This window comes from Saccopteryx bilineata, chromosome 8 (assembly GCF_036850765.1).
Source record: "Saccopteryx bilineata isolate mSacBil1 chromosome 8, mSacBil1_pri_phased_curated, whole genome shotgun sequence".
NCBI lineage: Eukaryota > Metazoa > Chordata > Mammalia > Chiroptera > Emballonuridae > Saccopteryx > Saccopteryx bilineata.
In genome coordinates, this window is record NC_089497.1 from 26,314,974 (window position 1) to 26,328,625 (window position 13,652).

At 38.8% G+C, this 13,652-nt stretch overlaps 1 protein-coding gene across 2 annotated transcripts in view; it reads left to right on the forward strand.

Moving 5' to 3' along the window:
- Positions 1 to 13,652, forward strand: part of EPHA6 (EPH receptor A6) — a 903,626-nt gene that overhangs the window by 636,231 nt on the left and 253,743 nt on the right. For both annotated transcript variants that reach the window (XM_066240843.1, XM_066240844.1), the window contains one exon: positions 9,836 to 10,021. In XM_066240843.1, the coding sequence (XP_066096940.1) occupies positions 9,836 to 10,021 (186 nt within the window). The remainder of the gene's footprint in view (positions 1 to 9,835; positions 10,022 to 13,652) is intronic.

A 13,652-nucleotide genomic window follows, 5' to 3' on the forward strand; every position in this document is an offset into this window, starting at 1 on the left:
TTCACAACAGCCCCAGTCAACTAATACAGAAGATTGTGATAAGTCTGGAGTTCCAGAGAAGTTTAAACTACTAGTGTAGATTTGGAATTTAACAGCCTACAGACAGTTAAGTAGTTGGTGATAGTGAAAGACATTACACAGAGATAGTATGTATGCCGAAAAGGGAATGTAGCTGAGGAAAGACCCGGACATTTCTAGCAACACTCCACTCCAGTGGAGAATGCACAGCCTGACTGTGGGAGGAGAGTGGCAGACAGTTGAGCTGGTTCTAAGATTCTTTTCTCAGGGTAGGTGTTGGGGACAGTGTGAGGAGTGCTGGCCACAGAGCAACTGGCAGTTCATGGTAACAATAATAAAAAGCTGTCAGAGGCAGGGCTCGGTGCTTTTTTTCCTGAAACTCGGCAAAACAGATAATTACGTTTTCTAGGCAAGGAAACTGAGATGCAAAACATTGAGTGAGTTTCTCTGGGTCAGAGAGATTTTTTTGAGAGAGAGAGAAAAAGAGAGAGAGAGAGAGAGAGAGAGAGACAGGGAAAGAGAGAGATAGGAACATCGGGCTGCTCCTGTGTGTACCCTGACCAGGGAATCGAACTGACCACCTCCATGCTTGAGGACAACGCTCCAGAGCCATCCAGCCAGGGTTTCGGGGAGATTTTTCAATTGGCTTTTATTTCTAATGTGTTTATCCTGATGGCAGAGAAGAGAATCAGTTTTGACAGAACATCAAGCAGAATTTTGAAATGTAAACATTTTTAGTCTGAAGAGGAGCTCTTTCGGTATGCCTTGAGGCAAGAAAGCAGAAGGTCTGAGAGGCCATCTGGAAAAGGCTGAAGCACCGAATTCAAACAGTGTCCCGGAAGTAGAAGCATCAGTAAGTTTGAAAAGTCAACGTATTACAAATAATAGTACTCAGTAAGTAAGTAGTATACTGAACTTTATAGTATAAGAGGTAGGGGAAATTTTAACCTCTTTGAGGATAGTGTTGTATTTGGGAATGTGTTTTAGCAGAAGAGAATAAAAACTTGCCCAAAAAGGAAAATAAAAAACTTTAATGTTTGCTTTGTGGTATGGGGTGTGTGTGTGTGTGTGTGTGTGTGAGTAATATGTTACTTAACTTACTCACTGAAGAAATCCTGTCCCATATTTTGATAAAGATGTTTAAAAAACTGATTCTCAGGTCTTAAAGAAATCCTGCTTTCTAGCCTAGACCTTAAGAACCAACAAATGAAGGATAAATTACATGTTTTACACAGCCTCTGGGGTATCAGGGTAATTTTAAATGACTCAGTGGGTACATAAAACTTTCCTAAGATTCAAAAAGCTTTGCAAATATTTACACCTTAATCTTTATCTCCTAAAAACTAGATGAGTGGTAGGTATTTAACCCACCCACAATGATACTGAAGTAGAAAAAAGTAGTATAACTTCCTCTAACACCACAAAACAGTGGTGATACCAGAAATAAAAGTCTTAACCTGTAAAACCTCTCCTCTTGCGAGTCTTAGTCTAATCCTCCTACAGACAAGCCTTGTTAAACATGAGAAATCTGGCATCGTGCTGAACCTTTCTGTGAAGCTGAATCAGAAGTATTCAAATTTTATTTCAACATATGTGAGATCCTAAGTTCTCTAAAACACAGTGTTCTCTTTCATTTGTAAAAGGTATGGTATGGATCAGGAAGAAATCAGACAGAATTAGTCATAAGGATTCTTATATTTCAGCTTTGAATGACAGACAATGAATACAACAGGGGTGGATGACCCTCCTGATAACATTAATTAGTAATGGAATTTACCTTAAGACCTCAAAAGACAAATATTCCTCTTTCTTTATATGATACTTAAAAATATTTTTCTTGTTTTCTTTACACTTCAGAAGGAAAGTAGATTATGCATAGTGAGTATGCAAAGGAGTTTATTATTGAATTATTATATATTTATTAATTGTTGTATTTTAAAGTGGATACGACTGTAAAACTACTTTTGGCCCATACTCTATGTTATATTACTACTCTCAAGCCAAAGATCCAGGAACACATTATAGTTTAAAAAGTTGGGTTCAGAATGATAGTGTCAGTAAGTGGGTGTTTGACAAAACCTATTAGATAGGATTTGGGCTTTTGTTGGGTGATTTGAGAGATGGTCTAAGGAAGTAGGGGTCTGCTCTAGATTAAATGCAAATAGAAAACAGACAATTCTGTGATTGTGTGTCTGGCTTGTTGGTTGGTTGGTTGGTGGGTGAGTTGGTTTTTTGTTTGTTTTTTGCCTCCTATTCAACCCACTGGTAAGGGAGGGATTCCCATCTTCGGGTTATGGGATGAATGAATGCCCAGCACCCTACATTAGACAGATGAGATTGACAGATATTTGTTAATTATGTACACTCGCAGCCCAGGGGAAGGGAGACACCGCACACCACAGAGAGCCACACAAGGGATGCACGTGGGATGGCTAAACAAGCAGGAGCTGAAGAGTGCAAGCTTTGTAGTATCAAGAGGGTGAGGTACCCCTGTTCCCTTAGGAGGATGTGATCGGCTTGTTTGAATCATTCCACAAGCTGGCAGGAAAGAAAAACCTGCTCCTTAGGCAAAAGGAGGAACTGTATCTGATCCCTTTGATAAGAAGGGTTATTTGGCTATCTTATCTCTAGGAGCAAAGTGTCAGGAGAATCTGTGGTAAGGCCATTTGAGACCCCCCCAACTCCCCCCAGATAGCAAAGCTGCACATAATACTGGGCCTTAATTTTAGGACTTTAATTACAATATCTTAATTAATTATATCTAGAGAAAGGGGACACTAAAGCAAGAATGAGGTTATAATTGGGAAGAATTAGCAGTCACTCATTTTAGCCAAGAGAGGAGGGGCTGTTTAGTATTTTTGGCCTTATGACCTTGCCTTTATCTGACCTTAGGCAAAATTATGCATTGACCTTGCTCTGCCCCATTTATCATGGTCTCAGAATAACATTATCAAGGTTGGTCTGATGTCTAATAGGAGAATAATATAGTCCAGATCTGAGAGCAAAAGCCAGCTTCTGATTGTACAGCTGCTATTATTTTTTTTTCTCATTTGGAAGGACTCGAGAGTAGTGAGATACTGAATCAGATGGGTTGATTAGAGAAAGTTTTCTGAAGATGGGACCTCAAATCTTAGCCTTTACTGCTAATAAGAAGCCACCCACGTAGAGGAGGACTAAGGAGAGGGGAGACCAGGGAGGAAGAAGGAAAACTTAGGGACAGCATTGCCATAAGAGGAGACTGAAAGTGTGAAGAAACAGCAAGGACACACCTCATTACACCTGGGAGGCACGTTTAAAACCCCATCAAGAGCGAGGCTCTTTGCATCGATGGCTCTCAAGGGGTTGGAGGTAGTGGAAAACCGAGATCTTCGAACATGGGAAGTAAAATTGTGGAAAGCCTCCAAAGGATCATGATATGACAGTTCTCCAAGACGATTGTCCCTCACCACCTCCACCAGCCTCCCACACTTTCACTTCGATTATGTAGGCTTTATATGGATAATGCAATATTAATTGATATTTTAATATGATTCTACACATTATACAGCAAAGTTGCTTATCCAGAAAGGTTTTACCACCATCCAGGGAGATAGATGAGATTGTTAGCCTGTCCATGGCAGAAGATATAATTATCCTAGATATAATTTTCTTTGCTCATTTGAAACTAGAGAAACAGTAGTATTTTTTTTTGTATTTTTCCAAAGTTAGAAGTGGAGAGATGGTCAGACAGACTCCCACATGCACCCGACCAGGATACACCCAGCATGCCCACCAGGGGACAATGCTGTGCCCATTTAGAGCATTGCTCCATTGCAACCAGAGCCATTCTAGCCCCTGAGGTGGAGGCCATGGAGCCATCCTCAGTGCCCAGGCCAACTTTGCTCCAATGGAGCCTTGGCTGTGGGAGGGTGTAAAGCCAGGAGCCAAGGCCAGGGCCACCATCAGAGCAGCCTTCTGGCCCATGCAGGTTCACATTGGATTCGGACAGTCGGTAAAGAAACAACGGAGCCAAAAACTGATGGGCTGTCATCTTTAATCCTAGCTTGCACCCGGCGGGCAAGTAAAAACACACACTGGGCTCCAAGGCCCACTTACATTCAGTGCTCACAAAGCCACTGACTTATCCGAGTTTCCTAGAATCAAAGGTTTCTAGCTCACCAGCCTTATTCTCCTCAGTTCCCCATCTCCTTCCTTATCCCAGATACAAACTCTGCAAAAACTGGCATCTCACTCAGCACTCCGCCATCTTGGCTGCTTTTCCTGGCCTCCTCCACGTGGCCTCCTTCCACTGCTGGCTCTACTCTCTCTGTTCTCTCATGCTAATCTCAGGAACCAAGAGCCCAAGCTCCCGTTTTGTCCCCATTTTATAGTGTAGAAATCCAAACCTCTAATCCAATATACGAAATAGGGAAGTCTCTAATACAAAGTCACTTCTCTGAGGCATGATTGGATTGTACCACCCCACATCAAAAAGGGTGGGAAAGGCTTAATCCCAAAACCAAGCCCCAGGCTACAAGGATTCTCAACACACATTAATATCACCTGGGCGACGGCCTCCATCTTTAACAAAGTGAGCATAATACATTTTATCTGCCCAACAGAGTGGAAGAGAGAGACAGAGAGGAAGGAAAGGGGGAGGGGTGGAGAAGCAGATGGGCGCTTCTCCTGTGTGCCCTGACTGGGAATCGAACCCAGGGCTTCCACACACTAAGCTGATGTTCTACCACTGAGTCAGCACTGACAGTAGTGATTTTTTTTTCCAGACCATCTGATATACAGCATATTTGAGCAAGATCTCCATTTTCATTTTATAGTGAAAGGATCCTAGTATATAGTTTTATCATTTCATCCACTTGTGCATACCCAGCTGATGTGTTTGAATGCTATACAGTAGTTGGCTTAAAGACACCATTGTTATCAGTTGAAAATTTAGCATACAACAAGAAAAGCAGAGAGTACTGGTTATAAGCAAGAACTCTGATACCAGACTGGGTTCAAATTACAACTCTACCACTTTCTAAGTTATGCCACTGTGGACAGGATACTTAGCTCATGTGCCTCAGTTTCCTCATCTGTAAAGTGGAGACAATAATGGTACCTACCTCAAAGGTTTGTTGTTGAGATTAAAATATATATTTAATTTTTATACCTCACTCATGATAAGTGCTTTACCTTTGTTAATAATGATGGTGACAGGGTATTGGTAAAGGTATTAGTTAAGACCATTTCTGTAGTCAGTGAGTTACTGATGAACTAACCAGCACTTATAAACATTAACAGGTCTTATTGAGGAACTATTTATAATTATTGATCTTATGGCAATATGTAGGGCCTCTTCTCTTGCAGTAGGGTAACAATATAATGGATTGGTCTTTGGCATCCTCTAAAAATATACATTTAATCTAAAATATTTTTTTCCTCTCTGCCCAATATGTCTGATACTTCCAGACCTACCACGGGTAGGATTTTTATAAATTCTGCGATTGAATTTTTTAGACTTTGCCTTAAGAATGAGCTAGCAGTCTCAGATCTTTAATTGAGGCAACTGGGTTTAGTGTCACTGAAATAAGTGTGATAACAGCTTGATCACAAAAAATTTGACATGAAGAAAACACCTGCCTGGTGTTAATAAGGTACATGAATTTCAGACAACAGAAAATAAAAGAAAATTACCACCATGCCTGTCTTAATAAAATACCAACAGGGTTTTCTATTTAGTTCACTATATTTAAAAGTTTATTTGAATTACTGTGAAATGTTAACAGGAAATCAATTGGATTATGGGAATCCTGGCAGGTGCAGAGTTTAAAAATACTGCTGAATGTTTATACATACTAACAGATTGATTAAGGCAACATAAAAGAAAAAGAAAAGAAAAATGTTTATTTTGTTCTAGATATTTATTACAACAAACCAGAGTGATCTGAAAAATAATTTCAAGTACCTTAGTGGGCCTGAATTTATTGGACATTAACTTTCACATATGGACATTTCTTTTCTCTCAAGGTTCAGAACCTCAATAAAAAAAGGTTGGAAATTTCTATCAGCTTAAAAGTGGTATTGCCATCCTTACAAAAAAATAAAAAACTGAGGCCATGAAATACGGTGGAGTAGGTAGTTCTAGGGCTCTGTTCCTTTACAAAAACAACTAATGAGCTGGCAAACTGTCAGAACCAACTTCCCAGGAACTTTGGAACCTAGTCAAAACCTTATACCAAACAAGGGAAAGTATAATAAAGAAAGAAGTTGCTGCTGCCCTGGCCGAGTAGCTCAAATGGCTAAAGCATTGTTTCAACATGCCGACGTTGTGGGTTCGATCCCCAATCAGAGCACCTACAAGAATTAACCACTGACTAAGTGGAACAACAAAACAATGTTTCTCTCTCTCTTTCCTTCCTCTTGCTCTGAAACTCAATCAATAATTTTTTTTAAATAAAAAAGAAACTGCTGCAATTGCAGTAAGAGGGTTTTTAGCCCTGGCTGGATAGCTCAGTTGGTTAGAGCATGAATAAGTGGAACAACAAATCAATGTTTCTCTCTCTTTCTCCCTCTCCTCCTTCCTCTCTCTCTTTAAAACCAATTTAAAAAATTTTTAGAGAGGATCTTTGGCATTTGAAATTGCTTGCTTTCCATCCCTCATTCACCAAACTGGCAGCAGCTGTAAAGATGGCGGCCCCTACTCCTGGTACAGGATGCTTGTGTCAGAGAAAACAAAATTCTCAAAGAATTGGCACGGATACCTTGACCAGTCTGATGGTTCCTTAAGGAAGGTCATAAGGCCATGTTTGTTTTTCCAGCTTCAGTTGCTCCAAGGACTGAGGCAACTTTCAGTGTGTTATTTGCTGAAAGCATTTCAAGGCAAAGGTATTGGTCACTGAAGCCTGCAGCAAAGGATATCATTTGAGACGAGCAATAAATAGACTGAAAAATATGGGAAGAAAGAGTTTGGGAAAGGAGCTACATGAGGGAATAAGGGCTTTTAAAAGCTCCTGGTATACCCAGAAAACAAGGTCAGGCACACGCTCTGAATGGGCCAGCGAGGACTCTGAGCTTCACCACGGGCTGACATTCAGGCTCCAGGCAAGCAGGACGCAAAGGTCCAAGTACAACTGCTGACAACCCGGCTAGACACAGAAGGACTGCCCCAGAAAACAGCTAATCGACAAAATTTGGGAGAATATTATATACTTTTTCTATTTTGGGCTCCAAGCATTTAAAAGAAAGGCCTGATAAAATCCTAGCTGACCACTAAGATAATGGAATACAGACTTCAGTGGCCACACATGACAAAGAATACAGACTTAAAACAGTTTAGAAAAGTCATTAAGCAAACAGCAGCGGTTCACAACAAGTAGCAACAACCAATCCTAGGGAGAAGGAAGAATCTGAGTTCCAGAATTTCTTTTTTTTTTACTGATTTTAATGTATTGTGTTTACATAGATTCCAACGTTGCCCTGAATGCATCCCCCCTCCACCGCACTCTCCCCAACATCTCCCTTGCCCCCCTCCCCATAGCGCCCTCCCCCCTCCCTTCAACTTTATCCCTTCCTATCATTCCCTTTCCCTCTGTCCTCTTTTCCTCTGGTCCCTTTGATCCCTCCTCTGTCTCAATTCCATTCCTCAGTTCACATTGTTCATTGGATTCCTCAAATGAGTGAGGTCATATAATATTTTTCTTTTTCTGCCTGGCTTATTTCACTTAACATTATAGTTTCCATGTCCATCCATGTTGTTGCAAAAGGTAAGATTTCCTTTTTCATGGTTCCATAGTATTCCATTGTATATATGCACTACAGCATTTTAATCCACTCGTACACAATGGGAGAACATATTTGACAATACGTCTGATAAGGGGTTAATAACCAAAATTTATAAAGAACTTGTAAAACTCAACACCAGGAAGATAAACAGTCCAATCAAAAAATGGGCAAAAAAATGAATAGATACTTTTCCAAAGAGGACATACAGATGGCCAATAGGCATATGAAAAAATGCTCAACATCACTAATCATTAGAGAAATGCAAATTAAAACCACAATGAGCTATCACCTCACACCAGTCAGAATGGTGCTCATCAACAAAACAACACAGAATAAGTGCTGGCAAGGATGTGGAGAAAAGGGAACCTTCCTGCACTGTTGGTGGGAATGCAGACTGGTGCAGCCACTGTGGAAAACAGTATGGAGATTCCTCAAGAAATTAAAAATCAAACTGCCTTTTGACCTAGCTATACTACTGTTAGGAATATACCCCAAGAACACCATAGCACTGTTTCAAAAGAAGAAATGCACCCCCATATTTATGGCAGCATTGTTCACAATAGTGAAGATCTGGAAACAGCCCAAGTGTCCGTCAGTGGACAAGTGGATTAAAAAGCTTTGGTACATATATACTATGGAATACTAACTCAGCCATAAGAAATGATGACGTCGGATCATTTACAACAACATGGATGGACCTTGATAACATTATACTGAGCGAAATAAGTAAATCAGAAAAAACTAAGAACTATATGATTCCATATATAGGTGGGACATAAAAATGAGACTCAGAGACATGGACAAGAATGTGGGGGTTACAGGAATATACCCCAAGAACACCATAGCCCTGTTCCAACAGGAGAATTGCACCCCCATGTTTATGGCAGCATTGTTCACAGTAGCGAAGATCTGGAAATAGCCCAAGTGTCCGTCAGAATTTCAATTTATCCAAAACATTCAGTTTTCAACAAAAAAATCATTAATTGTTCAAAGAAACAAGTATGGTCCATATATAGGAAATATTCTACCTATTTTCAAAGCATTGAGTTTCAAGCTTTGTGGAATTGGCTGTGTTGCACTGAGAGAGCCTACTGCCCAAATCCTCATCTTTTTTGCTACTTCTGATCTTTGAATCTTTGTCTTCACTTCCCTCCATAAACCCCTGTCTGCATTTTTGCTGCTTTTCTTGAATACCCAAATCTTTCCCATCATTCAAGGTCCAGAAAGATTTCCACCTCCTCTGGGAGGTTTTTGAGCTCTCACCGTTCTTACCTATTTAATGCAGCATCGGCAGGGCTTGGGTCTCACATTCTTAAGTGGTTTCATCTGTGTTTATCAAACTCTCCTACTAGACTGTAAACTCCTGAGAACATGTATGTGCTATATTTGATATATGTGTGGTAAACTCATGGTAAGTATTTGGCCATTATTTAATGTGTCCAAGGGATCCATTGCTGAATTTACTGTTTTTGTATTCCAAACATGTGACTTATAATTTACCCTGTGTAATTACTTATGAGAGTTGAGGTTGTAGTGTGGCTTTTTCAATAAGTTCATATACAAATTGACCCTAGCATTGATTTCTAATGGCAGTGAAGCCCAGGCACATGGCCCAGGAGATTGATTCAACTGTGTATGCCTGAAGAATTCCCCGAATAGAATAGGCATTTAACCCACATGTCAGTATTGAGAACAGGAACCCATGTATCAGTATTGAGAATAACAAGAAAAGTTATACGATTGCTTTTCCATAGAATTACATTAACATCACCCATTCAACTATTCTTAATTTCTCAGCAGATCAGGGATATATGTCAGTGGTAGTGCCTCTGGTACAACATACAAAAATGTGTTCTGCTATTCATTATAAACGAGGTTGATCAAGCATATTGTTATCACAAATTTAGTTTTTAGGAAAGAAAAATCCATGTGGAAAAGACACACTTGAGAGTTACTATGTTAAAAAAAAAAAACGTTGGTACTGTCTGACAACTCACTTTTCCTGGAATATAAGTATTCTCCTTAAACAAATAACTACTTTTGTTCATATTTTAAGGAGAATTTGGAGAAGTCTGTAGTGGACGTTTGAAGACACCAGGGAAAAGGGAGATCCCAGTTGCCATCAAAACTTTGAAAGGTGGCCACATGGATCGGCAGAGAAGAGATTTCCTAAGAGAAGCTAGTATCATGGGTCAGTTTGACCACCCAAATATCATTCGACTAGAAGGTGTTGTCACAAAAAGTAAGTACTGATTTCCTTCAATACTACTTTTATCTATTTATTTCAGTTCTTTTATTTAAAAACAAAAACAAAACTTAGTAGTAGTACTATAGCCATTAATGGGATCATTTAGTTCAGATATCATCTTCTGATATCACCCCTTAGAGTCTTGATATTAATTGGACTATGACATTATCAGAGTTTGCATTGGTCACCAAAGAGCTTTGAAATGGTATTTATTACCTGTAAATCATTTAACTTGAAGTAATTAATCAAGCATAATGAGTTATATATTTCTTTTTCAATTCCTATAAGCTATTTACTGTTTTGAAAGCTGCCTAAATTTCTGTATTAGTAAAAGAAACAGTTTAATATTTTGGATCATTAAGGTAAAATACTTCTGTTTGGAAATAAATTGCATCACAAACATGGAATGTTTTATCTGTAGTAAAGCTTTTAAACAATAAGTTCTGTGTGGAACCCATCTATATATAAATGCCATTAGGACTAAATTATTTTAATTTATATAAATTGAAGATAGAATTATAATTTTTGAAATATAATTCTTGTTTTTAATAGAAATAGTGGAATGAAAGCTATTCTTTTGAAGTCTCTTAAAAATCTATAATTAATCATATTTCTAAGAACTAGATTGCTATATATTTACTTTTATTTGTCTAATAATAGGAAATAAACCCTAACTATATTTCTTCTTACTTTATTCACTAATGAATTATAACATATAAAACTCAATACAAAATGACACTATAAAAACAATTTAAACATTTGAGAGGCATTTAATTTCATTTGTGTAAAACTAAAATTTTGTGTCATATTTGGAAGCAGAAAAGCATAAAAATTTACTAAATATATAATTAATTAATTACATGTCTGAAACTCAAGTTCTCTTCACAAGGCATTGGCCAACATGCATCCAAGGGGAGCAGAGGATTACTGACAGCCGTGATAGTCTGGAAGACTCAAAAGAATGCATTTGAGGACAGCTGTTGCAGTAAGCTGTCACTTTAGTGGCTTCAATGGGGCCTTCCAGTATTCATGCCCTTGTGTTGTTCTTCCCCACATTGACTCTGGGCTTGTCCATGTGACTAGCCTTGGCCAATGAGACATCAAAAAGTGTGGTACAACTGAGAACATCTTACATGTGCGCACACTGGGGCTTGTCCTCTTTCAGAATTCCTTCCTGTAACCCAGCATCCAAAGCAAAACCAATTCTTATGGTGAGGGTACAGCCAATACTGCAGAGAGATGGAGAACTGAGGCCCTCCACTTGGTAGCTCTATCTGAGCTCCCAGAAGACAGCACTGAATGCCAGCCTAGTGATGAACCGTCTCAGGCATGGCACACCTTACCCCAACCACCACCATGCAGCTGCAATGGATACCTTGTGGAGCAAAGAGTCACCCTACTCAGTGCAGTCATTCTATTATATCATGAGAGATAATAAAATGGTGGTTGTTTTAAGCCACAGAGTTTTGAGTAATTTATGACATAGCAATAGCTAACCAAACAGATAGACCTCAGTTAGAATGCTGCTCTCATCACTTACCTTGTATAGGTTTAGGGAAATTACTTAACACCTCTATCCTTTACTTCCCCATCTGTACAGTAGGGCCAAAGTGACTTCTGTTCCATAGGAATGCTGTCAGGATTATATTTGTAAATATATAAAGCATAGTTTGGCTCACAGTAAGCCACATTAAATAGTAGCCCATTATTGGTGCTGTTTTCCAGTCACTTTACACATATGGTTTGCCATTTCATTCTCACGGCAGCTCTTCTGGTATCAATATCCATTGAATCTCAGACAGTAATCAACCTTTATAAGGAGCCATAACTCAAGTCAGTAGCATGGCAGGTGTTCAAACTGTCTGTCTGACTCTAAAACCCATGAGGATTTTGTTTGTTTATTGTTGTTTGTTTTTGCTATATCACAGTGAATAAGTCATAGTTTTACCCTTTAATTAGCTTATCTGAATTACGTTAATAATCTGATATTACTTTTTAAAATATGTTTCATCTTTAAATAAGGAGTTGTTTAGGTGAATAAAGTAAATTATCTCTAAAATGTTAAATTAGAAAGATTTAGCTATGCCACAATACCTAGCAAAGATTATAATCTAAAAGAGAGGAAATAATATATTACTCTCTTCTTTTATAGTTTCTGACTTCCTTGTTATTATTTTAGCATGAGTATTTCAAGTTACCCCTTTTGTTTTATATCTCTCTGGAAGGAAAAAGATAAATTTAAAATTGGGTTATGAATCTTTGCAAAGCACTTAAAATAACAATTTAAGTATGATGTTGAAATCCTCTTATGCATATTTATGCATGAAATATTTGGAAAGAAGTGTCCAACAATAAATTCAAAGTCGAAAAGTACCAGAAATTTATTTTCTCCTTTTGATAAATCACACTGTGTGATTTTTTTTATAATTCCTATGTGTTTTATTTACATGTTATAAAAACTTGAAAGTATACGAAAAGGAAAAAGATTTATAATCGTATGAAGTAGTAGGAATTACACATATTTATTCTAAATCAACTGAATAAGATTAGTAAGGTAGTCTGTGGCACTTGTCAGTAAGTTTGAAATACTCAGTTTATTTTACGTAGACATCCCAACACTGACACAATTATTACTTTACATCTCTAACAATCCTGTCTCAAAACAAGGCCAGTGACCTCAACATAGCCAAGTTTATATGATCCCAACGTCAAGGTCCTTGATCCATTTTAAGAAAAAGAGGTCCTGGCCGGCTGGCTCACCCGTAGAGCATTGGCCCGGTGTATGGAAGTCCCAGGTTCAATTCCTGGCCAGGACACACAGGAGAGGCATCCATTGGCTTCTCCACCCCTCCCCCTCTTCTTCCTCTCTGTCTCTCTCTTCCCCTCCCGCAGCCAAGACTCCATTGGAGCAAAGTTGGCCCGGGCACTGAAGATGGCTCTATGATCTCTGCCTCAGACCCTAGAATGGCTCTAGTTGTAGCAGAGCAACGCCCCAGATGGGCAGAGCATTGCCCCTTAGTGGGCATGCTGGGTGGATCCAGTCAGGCATATGCAGGAATCTGTCTCTCTGCCTTCCTGCTTCTCACTTCAGGAAAAAAAAAAGGAAAAGAAAAGGGGACAAAAGTAGAGGGAAAAAGAAAAGAAAGGATAAATTCAAAATGCTTTTTAGTAGCAATTACCATTATAGTTTTGATTTGTAAGAGTGAGCCCCATGTAAGGGTGTTGTAGGGATACTGGGTGGGTGCCGGAGATCGTGAAAGGAGTGGTTCCCACACAGATAAGTGGGCAAATTTATACTGTTATCGCCTTGACTCCAGTTCCATGGGACTGTCAGGAGAAAGGCAATAAATAAATGAATGTTTCATTCCCTAAATACATGGTAATTATACCAAGATTTCCTTTAAGTAGCTAATAGATAGCTAGCAATTAATTCTCCCTAAGGACTACCATATTGCATAGAAGATAATACTCACAAAAAAAAAAACATATAATATAGGTTTATGCAGTCATGTTAGTAGAGAGTATCCTGGGGTTCTGAGAAATAAATGCACAGACTCTCAGTCTAAACTAATGCAAAATTATAGGTCAAAATTTTCATCAGATCCTTTTAAAAGTTCTTAACATG